This window comes from Anas platyrhynchos, chromosome 23 (genome assembly GCF_047663525.1).
Source record: "Anas platyrhynchos isolate ZD024472 breed Pekin duck chromosome 23, IASCAAS_PekinDuck_T2T, whole genome shotgun sequence".
NCBI classification, from domain to species: Eukaryota; Metazoa; Chordata; class Aves; order Anseriformes; family Anatidae; genus Anas; species Anas platyrhynchos.
The window spans coordinates 4,953,618-4,979,339 of record NC_092609.1 but is presented as its reverse complement, the minus strand read 5'-3'; the positions used below and the strand labels follow the sequence as shown (position 1 = coordinate 4,979,339).

The window sequence follows — 25,722 nt, the reverse complement described above, 5'->3', positions numbered from 1 at the left end:
GGGCTGGCTCATAGTCTTCAGGGGCTATAAGGTCCCTGGAGAGATATTTCCCAGTGACAAGCTATCAGATAAGTATGAGTGCTGTGCCTGCTTTATCTCAGGGAAAATGCAGGATAAAGCTGGAAAAGAGTAAGGAATTCTCTCCAAAAACACCACGCAAGTCGGACAGAAGCTTTGTTTAAATACTGCAGCCATGTGGTTACTTTTCTTTGGAGGTGCTAAAATATTTTTGGGTGCAGGCAGTCAAGATTTGGTTTTAATTTCAGTTAACTAGTAAAGAGCTAACAAACATTTGAACAGGACAGGCTGCTGCATCCTTGACCCAGAGGAGGGGCTGATTCCCCAAGTGGGGCTGTGCTGCCATTCAGAGGGACCTCAACAAACTGGAGGGTTGGGCCGAGTTCAACTAAGGCAAGTGCAGGGTCCTGCACCCAGGGAGGAATAACCCCAAGCATCAGTACAGGCTAGGGAAGTGACCTGCTGGAGAGTACTGTGTCCAGTTCTGGGCTCCCCAGTACAAGAGGGACATGGAGCTGCTGGAGTGAGTCCAGAGTTTAGGGCTACTAAAATGATGAGAGGACTGGGGCACCTGTCATACAAGGACAGACTGAGAGAAGTGGGCATATTTAACCTGGAAAAGAGAAGACTAAGGGGAGACCTCATCAATGTATATAAATAACTGAGGGAAGGGTGTCAAGAGATTAGAACCAGTTGATCTATTTTCAGTTGTGCTTAGTGAGAGGATGAGAGGCACAAGCTGAAGCACAGGAGGTTCCGGCTGAGTATGAGGGGGCACTTCTTTACTGGGAGGGTGACGGAGCACTGGGACAGGTTGCCCAGAGAGGTTATGGAGTCTCCTTCTCTGGAGACATTCAAAACCTGCCTGGATGCCATCCTGTGCAATGTCCTCTAGGTGATCCTGCTCAGCAAGAGGCTGGACTAGTTGATCTTCAGAGGTCCCTTCCAACCTCAGACATTCTGTGCTTCTGTGATTCTGTAAAGTAACGCTTGATTTTCATGAATGATAAGGTGTCTCACATGTTAACTTGTCTCAAAGTCCGGGGAAAAGGCATCTGAGCAAGGAAGAAAGGTGAAGATCTGGTATTGTCCAGCCAACCCTTGTTACTGAATTCATCCTTTCAGACCAGCAGTATAAATGAGTCCCAGCCATTCTGCCTTAATTTTGGCCTAATGACAATTCTATTCTAAAATTTCCAACTGTGCTTTTATTTGGTTAGGGTATGTTCTTTTATTTCCTGTGTTAAATATTTGTGAAACATTGTTAAATAACACCTGTATTCAATTACAGACTGCATTTCAGCAACGCACAATAATACTGTTATTGAAAGCTTGATTTCTGTGCTTATCAGAGCAATAATGTGACTATTTTCAATTGGCTATAATTCACTGCAATGCTTATAATTTTTTCCTTATAAAACACTGTAGAATGTAGGATTGTAGCAATAAGATAAATTAAAATAACTCAGAAATATGCTTGTTTTCATACCACTGTATTTAATTCTTTCAAATATAGTTATGCAGTAGGTAACACAATTTGCTTTTAGCAATGCTGAAAAATTCCTTATGGTAATGTGAAATCTAATTGGGAAATACTACAGGATCTGATTTAAAAGCCAAAAATGGGATTTTGCAGGAATGGTAGTTTAGGAACTTTTCTTTGGGGTTACTTCTACTTTTTAAAAGGATCAGTAAAAACACAGCACAGACCAGTGTAGGTTAATGATGAATTTTACTGAGAGACACTAAGCTTCACAGAGAGCAGAAAAGAAGTCAGATAAATGATTGAAAATATGATCAAGATAAGATTACCATGGAAAGAAGGGAAAAAAAAAAAAAAAAGAAAAAGAAAGAAAGAAAAAGCATCTTCACGGGTACACAGCTCTAATTTCTTCTTCCAAATTTAACCAGGAAAAGATCTATAAACCACAGTAAATAAATGTCATTCTTTTCATGTGAGTTTTCAAACATGGGACATCTTGCCTTAAAAAGTTTGAGCCTAAAAGTAAAGAAAAAGGCTGATTAGATTTGGAGTGAGAAAATAGGAGAACAACATAGGCGATTTTTTTCTAACATCGTGTTCTTCCCCCAGAAAATGTCAAATTTACCAAAATCTCAAATTAACAATCTAAGTGCTTTTTCTGAATGTATAGTACAAGCAACTGTTAGTGCAATCTTCCTAGACAAAAGTCTAATCTGCAAATTGGATTTTGAGTCTCAAAATTGTACTGTGGCCTGTACCTAGGGCATCAGTATATTATATATTCATGAAGTATATACATATACATGTATATGCATTCAGTGTATATATATGCATGCAGTATACATATATGCATGAAGTTGCCTTAAAAATCTCAGACTCTCTTCCACAGCTAGAGCCTTCTTGAAGTAGCATGATCATCCATTTGTATGCAGGAGAGTGGCAGACCTGCTTTTCTTCCTATAAGAACTATAAGACTACACACTCACTGATTTATAAAAACTAACAGAAAAACGCAGGATTTCAATAATTAGCTTATTCGTTTTCACTTAAACCTTTATTTAATCCTTATTTGTAATCTTATTAGTGTTTATTTTGGTATTCAAAACACTAGTATACTTACCAGGGGTTGGGTAAGCAAAGTAAGTGGGAGTTCCTTGGCACAAATTTTGAATGCGTTCTCCATATGGGCGCAAGTTATGGAGTCTATTTTTTGAGATAATGTAACGATTCTCTCTGGGTGGAAGGTGCTGAGGTCTAGACTCCTAAGTGTTAAATAAAAAAACCCAGAATACATCATTTAAGGAAAAAAAAAAAAAAAAAGAAAGAAAGAAAGAAAGAAAGAAAGAAAGAAAGAAAGAAAGAAAGAAAGAAAGAAAGAAAGAAAGAAAGAAAGAAAGAAAGAAAGAAAGAAAGAAAGAAAGAAAGAGAAAATATCAAATCCACACTTTCATAATGGAGAAGAGATTATTCAAGTGCAATGCAGCTTTTAAGAAAACTAGAGACTAAACTTCTAGAGTGACTCAGTCCTGCTGAGAAACTCCAGTTTATGATCTTTTTCTCCCTTTTGTAGGTATAGAACAAATGCTTTTCACAGGCAGTCAATTAGCTTTCTCAGCACTTTCATTCATCAGCCTACCTCGTCTCTGTGAGGTGATGCAGAAAATCGTCTATTAACAGGCAAGACTCCTGTGTTAGCTTTACTAATGATGCAGGTCTGTTTTGAAAGTACCTTGGTTGCAATGTAGCCCTATTAAAATAAACAAACAAAAAAATAGTAACAAAAACTTCTATCTTCTTGCAGTATATATATATACAGCATATATACAGTGAAATATACAGTGAAAGAGAAGTGGATTGCTAGAGAGAAGCACTGAACTGAGTAAACAAACAAAAAGAAGAAATAAAAGGCTTTACAACATACACATAATCATAGGAAGGGAACATACAAATAATCATAGGAAGGAAAATAATGTTTTTCAAATATATTGTTTAGGTAAATGTGTCATGGAGACTAACAATGGGCTTTGATAAAAGGTAAAATAAATTGCCTTCACCACTAATGCTATGTGTATGATCCTACTTAGGCCAGGTGAGGGAATTCACTGTTGAAAATCAGTGCAGCATACAGTGCAACAGAATTTATAAAATGCTTAAGTGAGAGCATTTTTAAAGCATCTCTTCTAAAATCTCACTGTCAAAGCTTAGGTGTTTTTGAAAAACATTTGATTCTTTTCCAGTGCTAATCTAAGTACTAACTCAGGTTTCTCAGCTGCTTGAGAAAAAGCAGCTTTATATGATCTTTGATGAATTCGTGGAATCAAGTTGTACAACTTGATGACTCGGTTGATTGTCTCCTCGGATTTTCTCTGGCTATTATTACATATCTTACATTTTAATCAAGAAGAGAAGATCAAGTAACACCAGTTTCTACCCAGCGCCAAATTTCACCATAATCTTCACAGAAGGAGAGAAAAAGCTGTTTGAGCCATGGTGGCAGCCACTTACAGTCTTGGTGTCCCAGACAGTTTTCCAGATCTCAGAGCGCTTATGTGAGCCGGTGTCAACTACAGTGTCATCCAAAGGAGAGTGTGAATATCCACCATGGTACCTTTTAATGTTTTCCTCACTGTTCTGATTTTTGAACAAGATTAAAGAAGGTAAAGATTTAGGTTTGGAGATTCTCAGTGGACTTTCACACTATTGCTGTGTGAAACCATGCTTTGGAAAATAATTGCTCTTGGAGACCAGAGTAAAAGGGAGATAAATTCCAGCCTCAGGGGGGAGGCTGGGAAGCCATCAGTACTTTTGTGTCAAACTTTCAGGCTTTATCAAGCCTTGTTTTTCATATATATCTGATGGCATCTACCTTGTGAAGACAGACAAGCTTTAATAACATTACTGTTCCATTCCTTCCTCCCTGCCACTCTGTACAGAATGCCTACTAGACCAGGTGGAAAAGTTTACATTTACTTTTAAACATTGGATGGTTTTCTTTAAAATTAAAAATGAAAACGAATATTCAGAGTTCAACTTGGAAGAAAAATGTCTAGGAAGGTATGAATTGTCCTTATTCTTTCCCCGGGAGAAATTTGCAGGCAGAGAATAATTTATAGTATTTCATTGTATTTTGTGATCAGATCCTTCATGCTACCATTGGTCTCTCCCCACACAATTACTTTCATAAATACTTTACAGTATTTATGCTAATCTCAAGACAGAATTTGTTGCTGATTTCATATCTAGAAACTAACATTTTTTGCCTGATATATCACCACTTATATATTTTCTTTAGTATAAAAAATGCAGTTTCAAGCTGTGTCAGATTTTGTATACAGCTTCGTTTTCAGAATTATATTTTACAGATGTTACAATTAAAGACCACTGGTTCTTATGACAGTAGTGTATAATTGCGTCTAGCACTATACTTACCTTATCGGCAGGAACTGGAGCCAGGAGAACTCCAAGAAAAGCAATCACAATCTGAAAGGAATATTTGGAATTCACAATATTTTAACATTGCAACTGCTCATCTTGCATCAAGTTATTTGGTGTCTCAAATAAGTTTGACTTCCTGTTTAACTTTATGTACATGATCAGCACTATTCTGAGTCTGGTCAATATATAAATATGCAGAAGAATTTTTTTGTTAAAATGACCATAAGTCAGGTAATCAATTCATATAAATTACTCTTACTCTTAGCAGTATATGCTGTGCAGGTAAAAATACAATTTAAACTTAGTGATTTTTAAAATGTCTAGCCCCAGTTCAGTACACTCCTTGGAAAAAGATGGACTGAAGTATTTCATTGTAAAAATGAACTTTTCACTCTGAGCATTTTAGTTTCAGACATGGAGCAAATCCATGCAGCATACATGCACATCTATTGTGAAGTACAGCTCTGTCCTTGGAACATACCATAAATCTTATGCCTCTAAGTACAGAGCTAATAATGTAAGGGTAGGCACAATCTTCTCTGTACAAAAAAAAAAAAAAAAAAAAAAAAAAAAAAAAAAAAAAAGTAATACTACACATTGCTACCCCTTTGTAAAACTACGGTTTCAGTGACTCACATGCTTGTTGTTGCTCAGATTTCTCTAGGGTCAAAACTACTGCCAGTATATTTTTATGTAAGATTTAATAGTAAATTCTTTTGTAATAAGAATTTTTGTGAACAATTGTTCTCTTGGAGACAATCCCTCCAATAACTGAATTGGTCACAAATTTCATAGACTTCAAAGGAGAATTTTTTTACTGGTGATATCCAAGTGTGACTCAGTATTTAGCAGTAATGTTTTGGAATATCTCCTGCAACAGTTTCAGACTGCTGTAAATACCTCTATGCTTTGTGCTCATGCACTTGGAGTGTCTCAAAACTCATGCTTCCTCTCTTTATGCTCTCAACAGGCAGGTGTGCCATAACTTCATACAACTTGGTAAGACTATTGAATTGCATCTAAGAGTTATGAATGAGAAAATATTGCCTTTTCTAGATTTTATATGTGCCTCTCACCCTTGTAACAGAGCACTTTCCTCCCTCATGTTTGAGTAAGCTTATGGAGTGAAATCACTGCCAAAACTGAAATTTCACCCATGAAGTCACAATCCAATTGGCCTTTTTTATTCTGTAAACCCTACATAAATCAGTGATAGTTCAATAGTTGCCAAGAAAGACTCAAAATAGTTTAAAAACTCTGCAGTAGTAGTTTTATGAGAAAGTGATATATGTACTTACAGTGAACTTCATTTTGATGGTAGGCAAGGCAGTTTCTGCTGGTAATTGATGTGTACTCTTACTTCTTATACAGTAATATCCCAAAGTAAAATGGGTTTACCTTCTTGGCAAGTGCCCTTTGTTCACAGAATTATGACGGGTTTCCTGTGGAAGTGCTGTGATAAGGGTAGGCTTGATATTAGCCTAATTGAATTCATTACATACAGAAAGATGAAAGAAAACTTGTAATGGCAAGTTCAAAGCATTTAATAATGACTTCAAAAAGGAAAAAAATTCAGGACCAGAAAATGGATACCTAATAAAATTCATAGTGAAATTTTGTGCCTGTATAACAAAGAACTCAGCCTAATTTTTTAATTCATAGTTCATAACATTTTTAAAATAGCAAGATTACCACCTCTATTGGTCTAAAATATTTTGATTCATGTCCCCTGAAATGATGAGGTTGGATCTATATAATAGGAATTATTGAGTCCTTTTTTTTTCTTTCCTTTCTGAATCTTTTCTGCACTGTCCTGTCTTTTAGGATCTGTTTTCCACTCTTGAGGCCTGGTCTCTGTATCTTCACAGAACCTCTTCACAAAAGTACTATGTGATTACAGATTTAATCTGTAATTTAATCTGTAATTAGCCTTTAAAGACTAATTCTAGAAAGGGGCCATAAACTAGAGATTATAAGAAAATAAGTAAGGGAGAAGCAGTAACAATGGACATTTTATATTAGTTGTTATTTAGAAAGTATATTTTTTAAAGTTCATCTGAATTTCATAATTATGTACAGTCATGCACCAGAAAGAGTTTATTTGCCTTGTTTGCTGCAGAAACCTTGCAAATATTTAATATTTTAATTAACCCATTTAGATGTATTGTTGCCCAAGAATGGTTTCCATTGTTGTATAATATACAGAGGTACATACATAACCTTAGATAATTTGGATTTGTTTCTTACCTGTGCTTGTTACAGAAGAAGCACTTTAAGAGGTACTCATTTAAGTACTTAAAAAGCAGTTCTTATTTAGTAGTAGCTCTATCATTTTCTCTGTGTATCAATCCTGCAACTTACAGTATTTCAGGATGGGTTTACACCCTTACATTTTCTTTGCATTTCCAGAATGACATGATGGAGACTCTCTCACAAATTCGTATCTCCGAACGAAATTCTCCACTGCTGTCAGCTGCTGAAGATCTTTGCTGCAACTGTTATTGACAAGGCCAGGGAATCTCACTTTAGCTAAGAAGGCGAGGTCCAATTCTCATTTATACCAGTCATATATAAGGGCCTCAATTCATCCTACTGTCTTGCTTGGACTACAGCACTGTGAGTGAGTGGAAGAAATGTTTTCCTTCTTCATTTTGTTACCACTTTGCCATTTGCACCAGGTGTAGAATATGGTGAATGGAAGTATTAAATTACTAAGCAAAACAATTTATTTCTTCTAATCAGTCTGGTTTGTGGATGCTGTATGGAGACAGGTATGTCGTTAGCCTCAAAGATCTAAATACACAAGAAAGTTTGTCATGAATGTCACAAAATCCTCTCCAGGTCTCTGGAAATTTAATTAATCAACTGGTTCTTGAGAAAGGCAGTGAGAAACCGAACTCTATAATGGTAGTCCCTGTGGTATTGTTAGTAATGAGTTGGAAAACAGTTTGGTCCATTTGTTCTAACAGCCACAGCCAATTTGGCCATTATAATAATGTGTCACATTTGGAAGCCTGAATCTCCAAATCTTCCATCAACTTTTAATTACTTAAGTAGTTGTATGGGAAACATACATAGCTAGAGCATTTGACATTTAGAATAGATTACAAAACTACCTACAATTGTAGAAGGCAGAGAGAGTGCATTTTTACTAGATTCTAGAAGCTTGTTTTTTAATTACTGAATGCAACAAATTCTGCTTGACCTGTCCATGCACATAGATTTTTCTAGACTCTGTCTCCCCGTCTTGATCCAGTGTGTGACATGCCCAGCTGAATGCAAACATAAGCATAGAGAATTTTGTTGCTTTTTGAGGTGTTGCTTCATTCTTTACTTTTCTCCCACTACCTGCTCACTCCCTGATAAAGCAAATATTTATCAAAAGCACATGAAAAAAAAATTAGTCACCAAGAGGGCTTGTTTTGATAGTATTATTCCCACATTACCTTGATTAAATCCATCTCCCTTTTATGTTGAAATTCCGGTTTGGTAATCAGACATGAACTGTAATTATAGAAGTATTCTTTTCATACAGTTTCCAAGGGTCTTTTGTTTAAATGTTTTTTAGTGGATGATGGTGCCAAATAATGGGTCAAATTTTTCTTCCAATTTTGCTTGCATAGATTAAGAGTAATTCTGTAACTTAATCAGGTTTTACTGGTTTAAATTAGAATGCATTTGAAAATATGTGGCTTTATGAAAATACCAGAGAAATTAAGTTTCCTTTGACAATATGCATTGCTGTGTTGTAACAATATATTGCTTGTTCTGAACGTTACTAAGTTTCCATTTCCTCCAGGCTTCTCTGTACTGATATGAACAGTCTGCAATTGTAAGTCACTTTATGTGGGGAGAACTTTGAGAGTCTTCACTTAGATCAAAAGTGTCCAAAGGAATAAGACTGCCTTGAGAGAGTGGGTATGATTGTGAAATTTGGGTGTCATGGAGGAGGGCTATTTCCTAACCCAAACCTTGCTCTGACTGAGGACAGGCAAAAGTGATGGTTGTGTATGTGAAAATTAGAGCGATTTATAGCTCTTTTTATGCAGCTCATTAATTCAGTTACTTAATATATAAGGACACTTAGAGGACTGTGGCATGGTCATGGATATTTTTGATTTCAAATGAATGCATGATAATTTCATTTATATTACTGGGAGACATATGAATTTCAGTGTGGGGAAAAGTCTTTAAAAAGCAGGACTTTGCTATTGGAGGTATATCTAGGCTTTTCCTGAGTTACAGACATGAGACAACTAGAACTATTTTCTCTCTTGCAATAAGGTTAATTAGTAAAATGCTTTTTAGAAACTAATCTTTTATCTTTGGGCTTATTTGACTAATTGACATTCTAAATGAATATAAAGTAGAAGTTTTAAAGCTTTTAATTTTAGCTTGTGCCTGAACCCTTCTGTGAAAGGTTGCAAACCTACAAACAAAGAATCATTTGAGAAGAAGGGGCAGGGCCAGCTTTCAACAGGATAATATCAATCTAATCTAATTTAATCTAATCTAACCATGCTTGTCACAATTTCATATCTATTTATATATATGTTCTGATATATTGCTTAGCAGCAGAGCTTTGTCACACTTGAGATAAAATTTTCCACAGAGTTGTGTGTTATAAAGCAAATGCATGCAATTTCCTTTTTATACTGAGATGTGTTTGCAGAGATAACTTCTGTACAACTTCATTCTTTTTTTTCTTTTCTTTTTATTTATTTTTTATTCCTGATGACTGGTGAATGTTTAAAATCATCACTAATTATCTGGACGATGGGGTAGAGTGCATCCTTAGTAAGTTCACAGATGACACAAAACTGGGAGGAGTGATGGATTCACCAGAGGGACATGCTGCCATCCAGAGGGACCTGGACAGGCTGGAGAAATGGCCTCACAAGAACCTCACAAAGTTGACCAAGGGGAAGTGCAGCATACTGCCTCTGGGGAGGAACAACCGCAGGCACCAGGACATGCAGGGAGAGCCCAACTTGGAAGCATCACTGCTAAAAAGGACCTGGGGGTCCTGATGGAAACCAAGTTCAACATGAGCCAGCAAGCAGCATGCCCTTGCCCCTAAGAAGGCTGAGTATTCCTGGCTCCATTAGGTAAAGTGTGGCCAACAGGCCAACAAGTTAAAAGGTGTGGTCCTTCCCCCTACTCAGCCCTGGTGAGGCCATACCTGTAGTACTGCGTCCAGTCCTGGGCCCCCAGTACAAGAGAGACCTGGACATCCTGGAAAGAGTGCAATGTAGGGCCACAAAAATGATGAAGGGACCAATGTACCTCTCCTATGAGGAAAGGCCGAGAGAGCCGGGACTGTAGCCTAGAAAAGAGAAGGCTAAATGGTCATCTCATCGAAATATATAAATACCTGAAGGAGGGGTGCAAAGAAGACAGAGACAAGGCCCTGCTAGTGGTGCCCAGTGCCAGGACAAAAGGACATAAACTGGAGCACAGGAGGTTCCATCAGAGCATCAGGAAGCACTTCTGTAGTGTGTGGGTAATGGAGCAGAGGAACAGGTTGCCTAGAAAGGTTGTGGAGTCTACTCCTTGGAGATGTGCAAAAACTGTCTCAACATGGTCTTGGACAACCTGCTCTGCATGGCCCTGCTTGAGCAGTGGCTGGACTAGATGTACCCAGAGTTCCCTGCCAAGTCAACCATTCTGTGATTCTCTGACAGATTACAGAAATTTGTTGGCTTCTAGGCTGAATTCTCATTTTATTGGAAGGAATAGACCCTAGTTATGACATTTTAGTAAAAAGTAGTTTGTGATTCATCAAGGTTATCTGCTCTAGCTCATGTGGAGTCACAGATGAGATGAGGAGTCCAGGCAAGGTCCAATTCACGAGAGAACACCTCATGGCAATATCATGTGGTCATTGACATTTGACATAAAATATAGAAAACAGTTGTAACTTTAAAGGAGGAATCTCCATCTTGTTTCTGTTGTTTTGTGACCTTGTGTGAACCACACATCTTCTGAAGTTTCATGTTACTCCCTTCTAGGCTAGCAGTTAACTAGATTCTGTCTGTGAAGCACAATTGTTATTCCTAACAACGTCACTAACTTCAATGCATGTGATATGTATCATAGCAACTGTTCAAAAACGAGCAGTACTTCTTAGAAAAGATCATGCATATGCTAGATAGAAGAAATGTCTGAAAAGGTGGTCTATTTAGTAGTTGGCACATAACCGGCATAATGTATGTGATTGGTTTTTTTTCCAGGCTTTGTCTACAGACTATCAGGCTGTTAGGGATTGTATTTAAGAAGACAAAATGCATATTGTATGAGTGAATAGCAGAGTTCCTGATGCCATTTAATTCTAGACAATATCCTGTTAAATATTAAAAAATGGAACTAGAAGAAGTGGAAACTCCTGTAAAGTTTAAACCAGTAAATAATAGCCATTTGGAGAGTGATTAATCTCACAAAAGCTGATGTATCGACTGCTTTTAACATATCAAGATCTGGTTATCTATGCCAGACCAAAATTTCAGATATGAAGTACATGGCATGTAGATATGGACTTGTTCTAATCACGAAGTTCTGTTGTTCTGTCAAGTATTTCCCACACCTACTGCAAGATATAAAAGTTGAAGGTCTCTGGAGTTTTCCTGCATTCTTACCTTCTGCAGGCTTTTGCTTTTAATCTGAAGGAAAAAATGAACGGATTTGTGAGTATATACATTTTTATTTTATTTATATTATTAAAAGTTCCTTTTAAAATAGAAGTATAGAAAGGAAGATGCTCAAATTAGCAGTACAGTACTGGGGCTAATATGACCTCTGTGTTGGTGTGGTTTCTTTTTCTTTTTTTTTTTTTTCTGGTTGTTCAGTAGGAAACCTGTGTTTCTTGTGTGTGCAGTAAGCTCCTTGAAGTCAGTGGAAACATTATTTGAGTGAAGAATGCAGAACTTGATTTCAGGAGATTTATTTATGATTTAATAATTCCCACTTTTGAGACAAAAAAGAAGTAACGTTATCAAAGGGTGTGACTTTTGAAAGAAGCATAAAATGTCATGGTTGTTCTGCATTTTTACCATTACAGGCAAAAGAAAGCCTGATAGCAAGAATTTTATAATGAAGAACTGTAATTGCTTTAAAAAAATACACATGTGGATTGGGTAATTTTTCAAACTGAAAATATGACTGTTTCCCTCAAATCATGAAAAAAGTGTTTTTTGTCTAACTCTGTCCATTTGTGTATGACACTGCATGTTGTTTCTTCTGAGAACGCTCATTCCTTTTACAGGCTGCAATTTTCATTTTGCTGGGAGTCTTTTGGACTCAAACTTCTGCATTGCAAGTAAGTAGACTGACAAGCCTTCTATTGCATATATTTGTTTAAAATGTTTTAAATTCCTGGGCAAGGAGGAATATAATAGGAAGAAAAGAACAGAAGAAGCTAAAATGATGCTTATTACCAAGCACAGAGGAAAATTAGCTTTTACCAAAGGTGACAATCATATGAGCCAAAGAGGCAGTTCTGTGCACCTGTGCAGTGACAAGAAATTTGTGGAGCATATGTCCCCTTAGCTCAAGATAAAATTTGAAGACTCTTTTAGTCTTCTCTGAGTCATTGCTGCTGCCATGTATAATGACTGGTATGTCACATGCTGTTTTCAAAAGCCTGCAGTATGGTCCTGTCCCTTCCCGACTCACCCTGACTCAAAATCTCTCATAATTAGTCTCCACCACAAGGGCATCTTGAGATTGCTAGAGAGTTGTTAATGGATTTAACATGTACATAAAACAATCGTGATTGTCCATTTGAGAGAAAATGTTTATATTGTGTCTTTAAAAATGAAAACCAGATGAACAATGGTTTTGTGTTTTTTTACCAAAGACTTTTGTCCTGAACGAACCTAACAATGATTATGTCACGGCAACTATGACTATCAGCAATGAGAAGAACCTTGCTGACGTTCATGTCCGTTCTGGCGTGTACTCCTCTGATACTATTTTTGACTACAGTCATGTAAGTAAATCTAAGAATCTGACTAGATTCTAAAAATCTCTTTAAGGAAGTTCATAAACACAGAGAATTTATTTTAGTGCATTCCCATCATGAGTTGTCCTGAAACACTGTTTCATTGAAGACTCCCATCACTTCTACTCCTCTTACGCAATCTCTCTTTCACACATATCAAGATGATTTTTTTAAGAGAATTGTAGTAAAACACATGGTAGTCATTCACAAAAGTGAGAAGAATATCATTGACCTCAATGCAAGGGAGTGAAGAGCTGGCTGTATACACTCATGTATAGAAAGTTAGTAAGTACAGCAGAAGTCCATGGGAAAAGATCGTTCAAGTCTTATGGACAGATATTAATGTTAGCAGGCTGCTTCCGTTCCCCAAAGGTGACAATGTAAATGAGGAAATGAGGAGTCATTCCACCATGACAGTCAGCGTAGCCACTTCATATTTCTTCTAGATTGCCCTAAAAGCTAGGGAGGATCAACAAACACCAGTGGTAACTATTTTTAATGAATTACTTTTCTTATCTTATTATTTTATTATTTTTTTTAATCACAGGGATATGTTGCAACAAGGCTGTTTTCACGAAATGCTTGCTTTATTTTGAAAATATCTGAGGCTTCCATCCCAGAGCTGCAAGAAATTGGACGCCTGGCTTTTGAGAAAAAGGTGATTTTGTAGAGAAACCTATTCTGTATACAAGAAAGACTACTGTGTACAAGTTATATGGTATGATGGGATCCCTCCATTCTGCCTTCAAGAACAGTTGTTGTTCTTAGGAAAATCTCTTACTAGGTTAGCAATGATGAAACAGATCTAACAAGATAGAACTTCAAGGAAATATCATATAGAACATCTTTTTAAAATAATAAACAGTCATGACCCACCTTGCATATAGTAGATTACCATTATAGCTAGAACTGTAAGATCCCATGCCTGAGGAAGTGGCATATTTTGACAAATTTGGGGAGATTTCAATGTGAGATCACACAAGGTTTATTGATTTTTTTTTTCATTGGTATGCTAATATTTTGTCCTTGACATCATTATATCATTTGATTTTTTTATTATTATTTTATTCTTTGCAGAACAAAATTTAGAAATTAGTTTACTATCACCAAACCGTGATTTTCCTACTCAGGTAAAGGTTTCATGAAGGTGACTGGAAGCATTGCCTGGAGATGAACTTGAGTTCTGGTCCATCTTATGACAGACTAGCAATAGTACATTTATAGCAAAACTTCTCATTTTGCTTTTCAGAGTGCCTTTTATGGAGTGGGAAGATTAATGTATGTGAAAAATACTTGATTATATTGCAGTCAATTAGCAATTTATTAACTATAACTTCAACTCAGTTTCACTGTGTTGATAGAATTAATATCTAGTATACTTTGTTTCTGAATAGATTGGAAAAAAAAAAAAAGGTATTTAAAAACATATAGATTCTTTCGCTAATGTTTTGTATGCAGCAAAGGGAAGTGATTTTAGATCATGGCGTTTTTCTTGATGGATGCCATAGTAGCATGCCATTATAGTAGCAAGAAACCAAAGCTACATTACTGATGGTGTTTAACATTTTCTCTTTAGACTATGAAGAAAGTGTATTCTCCACAAAATGTGTGGGTACAGTATCAATCCGGCAATTCCCTGTTTGGAAATGTGAAGGATTGGTTTCTCTATGGTAAACCCATTGAACAACTCTGCAAGGGTCTGCCTCTCTACAAGCTTGTGAAGAGTGAACAACGTAAGTAGCAAGAACAGAACATTATTCTTCCATTACAATGTATAAGCACCTTTCTATCTTAGACCTAAACCCATGTGGCACATTTGTGAGGCAGGAACATATTGCCCTGTTTTAGGGAAGAAGAGTAAACCTCTAAGAAAGTTTGAAAGAGTAAGGCTCTTGGATGCTTTGGAAAATCCAGTAAAGCACCATTTTTCATCATTAAGCATCTAAATGTCTGAAACAGCTGTTCCAGAGTGGTTTGCCTAGTGTCACAGAGGAAGCCACTGTGTAGCAGTTGTACCCATCTTACACCCCAACGGTACAATGGTCCTACAAATCTTCTGTTTTGACAGCATGCTACCTGCTCTATGCAGGTGACGGGAAAGGAGCACAGGGGTGATTTAAAACCATATACGTGTTTCCTCCTTTTGAGTCACACAATAAAAGTTTTATACAGTATCAACTGAGACCAACAGGAACATTGAGCAGGGCCATAACTGAGAATGAATTTGTGTATTTGACTCTTCCTTTCTGGATACAGGGATCTTGTCACTGAAAATATCTTTTTTTGTTCTTGTTTCATTTTAGCACTACTGAATTATCATAGCTGTGCCAGCGCAGGAATTCCAACCATTCTGGGCATTAACATCTGTGAAAAACTCCAAAAACATTGATTTTTACAGTTCTGCTTTATGGAAATGTCTCATTTATCTGTGTGCTTTTGTGATAGAAAACATTCTTAAACTGGAACAAAACATACTCATCTTACCTGTCCTAAGCTTTGAAGACAAAAAAATGTATGCTCTACAAATAAAGATAATGTGGTAATTCAAATGCTTTGTCTTTTTTTCTTCATTCAAAAGCAAAACAGAAACAATCTAGTCCTTTCTAGAAATTTTCCTCCAGAAAAGATGTTTCACTTTGGTGCATTTGTATACTTAGGCTGCAACATGAGATAGGTATTGGTATATGCTTCATGCCAAAGAAGAAAGAGTAAAAGAACATGGTTTTGGTGGAGAACCTCCCTTTCGCATCAGCACCCATGCTCTTCAGGCAGAGTCACTTCACATATGGTTACTAGAGAGAAGAAGGGAGGGACAGAGGAAGCAAATGGATGAACAGACAGATACAGAGAGGGAGCAAGTATATCTTACCCAATGTCAGTGGAGCACTTCAGAATATCTTTAAGCAGATTTGATGTAAACATTATTTTTAGGGATGCATCTGAAACAAAGCCCCATATCTTAAACCTGACACTTTGAGAAAGTTCACTTCTAGAAATTTATGTTCAACATTATTGAATAGGATTTCAGATTTTGGATAGCAAGCCATTGTTTTGCAATGCCTTTTAGATTCCTTACAGATTTACACTAGTATTTGCAAAGAAGCTTGAGTTCTGTGAGACCAATCAAAATTTGTATCAATTTGAATAGATGCAATAGACAGAGAACCCTTTGTTATAGGCATTTTTCAAGCTTAGATAGAAGAGACTCTCTCAGTCCTAAAAAAGTTTGTAACCTGGAATACAATTATCCTTTCACACAATGTCAGTGTGTAAGACAGAGCTGTGGCCACTTGCTGAGTTCCCCTCCTATGTTGGAGAAAAAGTTCACCTGTTGAGAGCAATTTATATCTCAGGATTAAAATACAAAAGGAGGCAGAATTGATGCTAACTGTGTGCTTTTCTGAAGGATCTCAGTGACTGGCTGTATTTGCACATCAGTGCTTGGAAGAATACTGATTTTTTTGCAGTTTATTGGAGGCTTTAATAGTTGCCAAAGAGCAAGGTATTCCTTTTGGGCCCAGGTCTGCAATTTGTTATTTTCAAATCGGTCTCCTAGTTAAACCATCTGCTATTTTTTAAAAGAGCATTTTATCATCGTATGGTAGTACTGTTCTTCTGGGCAAATCACAACAGTCTGCAGGTTCTTGGTGATCCACAGAATGTTTCTTGAGAGTCAAACTTAGATAATTAAATCCGAGAGTATTTTTGTGTGTGTGCCAGGTACAGGATAGTCTGTTTAGCCATATTTTGAAATGAAGTCTGAGAAGTATGAGAAGTAGAACTAGAACTTGTAGTTGTGATCATAGAATCATAGAACGTCTCGGGTTGGAAGGGACCTCAAAGATAATCTAGTGCCACCCATCCTGCCATAGGCAGGGATGCTACCCACTATATCAGGTTGCTCAGGGCTTCATCTAAGTTGGTCTTTAACACCTCCAGGAATGGGGTATCCACAACCTCTCTGGGCAACCTGTTCCAATGCCTCATCACCCTCCGAGTGAATAACTAGGCTAGTGCATAGAACTCACTACCCTCTGAGTGATGTTCTAGGCTAATGCACGGTGAATGCAAAACACCTCAAAGCACTCTTTAATAGCACTGCTTGGAAGAGTACTCACATGGGTTATGACCTTCAAAGCTTTTCTTGTGGTTGCAGTATTCAGAGAGACTATTCTTCAAAAACTAAGACCTTCAAAAACTAACTTGCAAGCTCTAATCTAGTTTCCAAGCGATAGCCATCATGCTTCAACCCCTTCTTTGTGTATTCTTCTGTTACAGGGTATGGAAGTCATGACAATCCCTTCAGAGTCCAATGAGTTATGCATAATCTAGAAAATAACTACCTTAACTATCTCAGGCTTTATATATCTCTGTATTTTTTTCTCTAGGGATGCTGACCTGACATCAACTATCCAGTGAAAGTTTGAAGATATGAGACTGAAGTAGATCCCAAAGGAACAAACTGATTGAGATTTCAGAAGGCAGACTTGATGTACAAAGCTACATCTTATTATTCTATTATTATTATTTAATTCTCTGATTATTTAATTCTATAAATTCTACAAATATATATAAAAATTATAAATTACAAATAATTCTATTATTAAGTTATTTAAAACAATTAGTCAATGCAATTATTTTCTAACTGCAGTATAAATGAATCTGAACCTTTACTGTTTTGAAGTGTAGTAATGTTTTTTTAAGACTCTCATCCTCTTGCTAATAGGATAATCAAAACTGTTTACTTTAAAGCAACCCAATGTGTACTATACTCTTACTTATTAACGGAAGAGTTTTCTGCGACATGTAATGAAGTCTAATTAAAACAACACAGTGGTTATGCACAGTTATGAAAATGCAGTGCTAAAATCTTCTGTTGACCCAGGGATAACGAGCAATACTCATGTGAAAAGTCCTGTCCTCCTCTTCTGTAGTTGCTTAGAGATTCTGAAGACTTTTCTAAATGGGCAAAATAAGGGATGAATTGCTGCCTTGATATTACTGATGGGAAACTGAAGCACAATCTACCCTGTACGGTTTTAATTCTATCATGGACTTTATGATCTTAGAGGTCTTTTCCAACCTAAATAACTCTATGATTCTATACTATGATTCTATGGAAGTTGTCTGTGACCAAGGCAGGAACTGAATGCAGCGGTTCAGTCTTCACTTAAGGCTTAGAAGACTCTCATGTGTTTTAATGGCTTTTTCATTTAAATTAAATACATATTTTAGATCTTGTATTTTTTGTTTAGAAAATATTGCATATACACCTAGAAGCTTACTGAAATGTTTTTAGTGTGTACTTCAACTCCTCAGTATATTTGCAGTTGATACTAGAGTAAATGGTTCTACAAAGAACTCTAAAACAAGGTCCAATACCTTATTATCCACAACTTTTTTTTTTTTTTTTTTCTTTTTTTTTTTTTAACTAGGGAGGTAAAGCGTTTCTGTTTCCTGTGGTCAAACATGGAAGAAGAATGTTTCTAGCTTTTCTTTTAGTTCACAGTCTTATTGTATCCATCAGGCCTCTTGGCAATAGATTTGCATTTAGGCTACTGTGTTTGTTGTTTTATGAATAATGCTTCATTCATCCATGAACTCTCACAGCACCTCTACTGTCAAACTGCACAGCTTAGAGAAAAATGTTCTGGATGGAGCACCCTGGGGGCAAATTTGTTGATGCACCTTTTGTAGTGTACCTCACAACAGAGAGAAAAGAAAGTGCAGGGAGAATCATACACCATGTTGCTCATACGTCCACATTCCCCTTACCCAAGTTTCTCAGAGGTTGGTCTGTTTGACCAATGAGCAGATGCATTGCATGTTATAGCTTTGAATTTTAGACCTTGAACCCAAACATATCGGCACCCCCAGAAAGAAAGATGAAAGAAGAAATTAATTCAGAGTTTGGTAACTGTAACTACAGGACAAACAGAAATGTAAACATAGCTCTGAACAAAAGCAAAGAAAAGGACCTACACATGAAAAAGAATTTTGATATTTTATCTATTTGATACTGTAGTTAGCCAGTGCTATTTCCTGCTCACTATGCAACAATTTGCCTTGTGTTTCATGTATCCATTTTATACGACAATTAACCTATTTTTAACTGTTTTGCAAAGTGATGGATTTTATTGATGGACTACAGGGAAAGACCAAGGATTTAAAAAGCAGCAACAACAGGTAAAGTGTCACTGGAGATATAGTCCCTTGATTTCCTTAAACAACTAAACAACTGTAGTCTGAAAATGTTTTCAATCTTTAAATCCACAGCCTGGCAGCAAAGATTTTGGACTGAATTTTAATGATCTGAAGGAAAAATATAGCTTTCATTTTACTTATAACTTAATACTTATGTCATTGGAAGATGTCTCATAATTATTTTTCAACAGTCTTGGGAATCTGGAGAGGTCCCAGTCAACTGGAAACTGGCAAAAACTGTTCCAATTCTCAAGAAGAGCAAGAATGAAGTCAGTCTCACTTCAGTGCCTGATAAAATTATGGAGAATATTATTCTGGGAGATATTGAAAAACATCTGCAAGACAATAGCTATTGGTCACAGTCAATACAGGTTCACAAGAGGAAAGTCCTGTTTATCTAACTAAACTTCTTTTTATGGTAAGGTTACCCATCTAGTTGACCAAGGGAAGCCAGTTGGTGTAATCTTTCTGGATTTCAGCAAAGCTTCCTATACCATTTTTCAAAGTATCTCTCTGGATAAAAGAATAAAAATACATACTACAATGGGTGAACAATTGGCCAACAGATCAGGCTCAAAGGTTACAAATGAGGTTACACCATGCTGGCAGCCAGTCCCTAATGGGGTTCTCCAGGCCTCCATTTTGGGGCCAGTTTTCTTCAATATTTTATACATGATCTGGATGCAGGACTGGAATGCAAGCTAAGTAAGTTTGCAGCTGATACTAAATTAGGAGAAGTTGCTGACTCCCTTAAGGGCAGAGCGGCCTTGCAGAGAGATCTTGACAAATTGGAGGGCTGGGCAATCACCAACTGCAGGAAGTTTATCAAGAGCAAGTGCTGGATTCTGCACCTGGGACGGGGCAATAATGTCTATGCATATAAACTGGGGGACGAGAGGCTGGAGAGCAGCCCAGCTCAAGGGAAGTGGCCGTTCCACTCTGCTCTGTGCTGATGAGGCTTCACCTTGAGCACTGTGTGCAGTTTTGGGCACCACAGTATAAAAAATGTATAAAGCTGTTAAGAGTGTCCAAAGGAGGGCTATGAAGATGGTGAAGGGTCTAGAGGGCAAGAAGTACAATGAGAGGCTGAGATCATTTGGATTAATCAGTGTAGAGAAGAGGAGGCCCAGGGGAGGCCTCATGGTGGGCTGCAGCTTCTTCTCAAGGGGAGCAGAAGTGCACGTGCTGACCTCTGCTCCCTGGTGACAGCAACAGGACCCAAGGGAACAGCATGGAGCTGTGAAAGGGGAAGTTCAGGTTGGATATTAGGAAAAGGTTCTTCACTGAGAAGTTGGTTGAGCACTGGAACAGACTCCCCAGGGAAGTGGTCACAGCACCAATCCTGCTGGTTTTGAAGACATCTATGGACAATGCATTCAGGAGTATGACTTGATTTTTAGGTAGTCCTGTGTGGAGTCAGGAGTTGGACTTGATTCTTGTGGGTCTTTTCCAACTCAGAATATTCTATGATTTTATGATTGTATGAACTTAAGCATATGTTCTACATAATATGAAACACCTGCTAACACAGAGCTCATTAGGTATTCATAGCTTTATGGTTCCTCTATAAGCTATTCATCAGCTTTATGGATAAGGATCTTTTAATATTTGGATTCCAGAGATCTCCCATGGGAATGGATAGAAAATGCCTACTGATTTCCATGTGAGGAACCCACAGAAGACTGCAGCCACTTCCTAAGCAGCCAGCAGCCAGCGACCATTCCCAGAAACAATGGGAGAGACAGTTATGCTCACAGTCAAAGGAGAGTGTTTATCCTAATGACAACTGCCAAAGGTTGACATGCAGAGAGGATCATGCATGAGGCTTATTAGCCTTAAGCGCAAGATTAACACCTTGAAAATAGCACAGGCATTTGGTTTATCTGCATCAGGGAATGTGCAGTGCTGTGGTGATCCCACTAGGACTGGAGCTCAGGTCTATCACAGAAATGAGGAATGGATCCACTGCATAAGCTTAGATGCTATAGACATATGGGTGGAAGGAGTCTAGAAGAGTATCAGGATGTGACTCTTACTATGTTGAAGGTTACCAGGTCTTTCCAAGAGTTTCTTTCCATCCAAGTAATACATGTCCTGGAAGTTTAGCTAGCTTCTCAGATAGTCTTCTTCTATAAAAATATTTAATGTAGAAGAGAGCACATTGGGAGTGTGTCTGGGTGTGCCTGAGTGTGTGATTATATGTGTACATGGGCAGCTTTTATGTGTTAAAACAGTATTTATCCTAGGATAGGATATCAGAATAATGTTGATTATTCGCTTTCATTTAAAAAAAAAAAAAAAAAGGTATTTAAAGGCGTGCCTGGAATCCCAGCAATGGTATCATTGGATGCACTCTGACAGCCAGCTAAAATATGTCAAGTATTTTGGGATGGCAGAATTAGCACACATTCCAGTCACATCTCCAAGTCTGCTTCAATTAACCTTTCTTTATCCTTTATACATATCAGTGTGCAGGAAGCATCTATGGTCCCTCACTGCCAAAGACACCAGTTTATCTAGACACCTGCATATTAAGATCTTTTCACCACTGAAGCCATTCCACTGAGAACTTCCCCACTGTCGCCTCTGGGTATTTCCCAGTGTGCAAGACTATTTATCAAGGTTAAGTTGTGACAGTTTTGTCAGTTACAATCATTTTAAAATCAGAGATTGACCCAGAAACTCTTACCCTGGTAAGCAATATCATTTACATGAAATAGACTGCTTAAATTAGTCATGGCAGGTTTTTGTATATCATAGAATCATAGAATGGTTTGGGTTGTAAGGGACCTTAAAGATCATCTAGTTCCAACCCCCCTGCCATGGGCAGGGACACCTCCCACTAGATCAGGTTGCTCAAAGCCCCATTCAGCCTGGCCTTGAGCACCTCCAGGGATAGGGCATCCACAATTTTTCTGGGCAACCTGTTCCAGTGCCTTACCAATCTCAGAGTAAATAATTTTGTCCTTATATCTATTCTAAGCTTACTCTCATTTAGTTTAAAGATATTACCCTTTGTCTTACATTCCATGACAGAAAGTCCCTCCCCAGCTTTACTGTAGGCCCCTCTTTAGGTACTGGAAGGCCACTATAAAGTCCCCCTGGAGCCTTCTCCTCTCCAGACTGAACAACCCCAACTCCTTCAACCTCTCTTTGTAGGAGAGGTGGTCCAACCCCTCATCTTTGTAGCCCTCCTCTGGACTCATTCTAATGCGTCCATATCTTTATTGTGTTGGAGGCCCCAGAGCTGAATGCAGTGCTCCAAGTGGAGTCTCACGAGAGCACAGCAGATAGGAAGAATCACTTCCCTCGACCCGCTGGCCGTGCTTCCTTTGATGCAGCCCAGGATATGGCTGGCTTTCTGGGATGCCAGCACACATTGCTGGCTCATGTCAAGCTCATTGACCAACACAACCAAGTCCTTCTCATCAAGGCTGCTTTCAACTCTCCACCTAGCCTGTGCTTGTGCTTGGGAATGTCCATACCCAGATGCAGGACCTTGCAGTTGGCCTTGTTGGACCTCATGAGGTTCACACAGGCCCACCTTGAGGCCTGTCCAGGTCCCTCTGGATGACATCCTTTTCCTCCAGCGTGTCAACCGCACCACCCAGCTTGGTGTCATCGGCACACTTGCTGAGGGTGCTCTTAATTTCACTGTCCACATCACTGACGAAAACGTTAAACAACATTGGTCCCCCTCAGTACTGACCCCTGAGGAACACCACTCATTACTGATCTCCACCTGGACATTGAACAGTTGACCACAACTCTTGGAGTGTGACCCTCCAGCCAATTTCTTACCCATCAAGTGGTCCATCCATTGAATCCATGCCTCTCCAATTTAGAGACAAGGACATCATGGGGGGCAGTGACAAATGCTTTGCACAAGTCCAGGTAGATGATGGCAGTTGTTCTTCCTCTATCTACCAATGCTGTAACCCTGTCACAGAAGACCCCCAGATTTGTCCGGCACGATGTGCCCTTAGTGAAGCTATGCTGGCTGTCACCAATCACCTCCTTATTTTCCATGTGCCTTAGCTGAGTATCCAGGAGGATCTGCTCCATGATCTTGCCAGGCACAAAGGTGAGACTGACTGGCCTGTAGTTCCCCGGGTCTTCCTTTTTTCTCTTTTTTAGAATGGGAGTTATGTTTCCTGTCTTCCAGTCTATGGAAACTTCATAGGATTACCATGACTTCTCAAATATGATGGAGAGAGGCTTAGCAACTCCATGTGCCACTTCCTTCAGGACCTGCAGATGTATCTCATCTGGTCCCATGGACTTGTGTGACTTCAAGTTCCTTAGATGGTCTGGAATCTGATCTTCTCCTACACTGGACAGTTCATCATTCTTCCAGTCCTTGCCTTTGTCTTCTGGGGCCAGGCCATGTGGCTGGAGCTCTTAAACAGATAACTTGTCTAATAAATGAGAAAAAGGCTTCCAGTTTGCATCAAGTAACAAAGAGAGATGGCTGCATACATGAGCAAACTTTCATTTATAGGACAGAATTCTCTTGAAGATAAAATTGAAGTTGGGCTGGTGAATCCAGCCCACTATTTGAAACAAAAATTGTGTTGTCTGATTGTCCTCATTTTGCTAAGTCTTCCCACTGTTTTTATACTAACAATGTATAGTGATGGGAAAAAAAAATCATCCCTTAGTTTTAGAAATAAAGAACTTGCCTCATGAGCATGTCTCTAACCACTCAGGAATAAATAGCTGCAGTTGAACAGTGAACAACATGGCAGAATCTACATGCAAAAAGTCATACCAGTAAACTGAAATGAAGTGCTCAATTTGAATCAAGGTTACCTTATCTTAAGTACTCAAGTCTTAAGTTATTGTCCATAGAGGAGGCGAGCAGGGCTTTGCAAAATTTCTTGTTTTGTATAAGAGAATGTCATGAGCCACGCCAGATATTTCAAGGCACATAATCCAGTTCTGATGGCCCATAAAACTGGGTGTGATTTTGATTGACCACTAGATGGCAAATTGTTACAGTAATCTCGACAGCTAAATTTTTTTTTTTAATTACGATCTGAGTCTAGGATTGTTACTAGGTGAGAGCTTGTTCTTGCTGTGCTAGTGAAAACACTGATTAAGTGCAAACCATAAGACAAGAATAAAATAAAATGAATCCCTGTCAACCTGAGAAATGTTCCTCAGGAAGAAAATGCTGGGTCAGACTGCGAGAGATTAGAATTCTTTCTTTCAGATTTCCAAACCACTGTGATTTTTGTTTTCATGTGCAATTATGCCCCATTTTTTGACTAAATTAATTTTTCTCTTTCTCATAATATTTGTCATTTCTTCTCTTTACAATATATATACATGTATCCTTTTATCTAATAAAGCATTACATTTGTAGAAGGTTTACTAATTGGACTTCAAAACATTCCAGAAATGTAAATAGCAAAGATTCACACAATTAAGTGAAATCTTTTTCTGTTTCTGAACAGGGATACAGCAAAGGATGTAAGATAAATCTGACAAATGCCAATGACACACTAACCATGAGCCCAGGTAAGGGGGGGAAGCCCCAAAACTCCTGTATCCCCCTTACCTCCTTCTTGTCTTCTCACCCCTGTTGTCACCAGGTGAAATCTAACAAACCTCATCCTGCCATCTGCCTCTGCTCTTCCTGCTTGGCTATGCTCCTCCCTCAAGCATAAATATTCTACAGAAGAATTCTTCACTCTTGCTTGTTTTTGTTTGTTTGTTTTTGTTTTGTCTTTTTTTTTTCTTTTTTTTTTTTTTTTTTCTTTTTTTCTTTTCTCTGCTTTGCTTTGCTTTGCTTTGCTGGAGAGTTAGCCAGGGGAGAAAGTGGGCAGGCAGGCTGGCTGGCGTTCTGTATCCAGGTCTCTATTCCTTGCAGGCAGGTCCAGCTGTTCTGGTGCTCATCATGGCCATACCATGTACTGTTTTTAGCATCTCTCTTCCTATTCTGCAATTTTTTTCCTTTGCTCTTTTTTGCAGCTCAGTGAGAGGTAGACAGACTCATGTGACTTGAAAGTTCCCACTTTATTTAGTATTCTGAGGGCGTGTATAAAGAGAGTAAGGTGAAACTGAGTTGGGTCCTGTAATTTATCCAACTATTTCTTGTTGGATAGAAAAATTGATGTATCATATTGACCCATTTGTGGCCATGCTCCAACTGGGGAAAGTACCCTTTAAAAATTATCCTGCAATTGCTGGTACTAGGATGAGAGCTGATGAGGGAATATAATGGAGGGTAGAGGGGTAAAGCAGTGCAATGAGTTTTTCTGAGGAGGCTGTTATGGTTTTGATGGCTTCCAGGACAGCCCAGACTATAGAGGCAGCTAAGGTCTTTATTTGTTTGCAGGCTGTAAATCCAGCCCAACAGTTCCTGGGTAGGACACAACATATCTACCCATCACATACACGTTGTGATTGCCACCATGCCAGCTGCTGTGGAGTTTCCCCTTTCTCCTGCTGTCACCATTGTACAGATGGTCAAATAGCAATTGGAAGGCATTTAAAAATATGCTTAACTTGAGATGTAAGGACTTTAAGGCTTGACCCAACAGTGGTAGCCACTAACCCTTTCCATCCCTTGTGATAG

The 25,722-nt window shown here is 38.2% G+C and overlaps 2 protein-coding genes across 3 annotated transcripts; one reads left to right on the top strand and one right to left on the bottom strand.

Annotated features, from left to right (window-relative positions):
* Positions 1 to 1,731: 1,731 nt before the first annotated feature.
* Positions 1,732 to 24,785, bottom strand: LOC119713480 (gastrokine-1). The gene is made up of 7 exons (XM_038166882.2): positions 24,703 to 24,785; positions 6,235 to 6,389; positions 4,931 to 4,981; positions 4,007 to 4,132; positions 3,138 to 3,248; positions 2,622 to 2,763; positions 1,732 to 2,017 (listed from the first exon to the last, which is right to left on the bottom strand). The coding sequence occupies exons 2-7, from the start codon at positions 6,244 to 6,246 to the stop codon at positions 1,938 to 1,940; spliced, it is 522 nt and encodes a 173-aa protein (XP_038022810.1). The 5' UTR covers positions 6,247 to 6,389; positions 24,703 to 24,785; the 3' UTR covers positions 1,732 to 1,937.
* GKN2 (gastrokine 2) lies at positions 9,722 to 15,486 on the top strand. Of its 2 annotated transcripts, XM_038166881.2 has the most exons (7): positions 9,722 to 10,044; positions 11,170 to 11,619; positions 12,198 to 12,251; positions 12,792 to 12,923; positions 13,483 to 13,593; positions 14,512 to 14,668; positions 15,239 to 15,486. In XM_038166881.2, exons 2-7 carry the CDS (start codon positions 11,608 to 11,610, stop codon positions 15,322 to 15,324), a joined length of 552 nt encoding a protein of 183 aa, XP_038022809.2. In that variant the 5' UTR covers positions 9,722 to 10,044; positions 11,170 to 11,607; the 3' UTR covers positions 15,325 to 15,486. The 2 variants fall into 2 exon arrangements, with proteins under 2 accessions (XP_038022809.2, XP_071883383.1); XM_072027282.1 differs by lacking the exon at positions 9,722 to 10,044 and having other exon boundaries at positions 10,675 to 11,619.
* Positions 24,786 to 25,722: the final 937 nt, after the last annotated feature.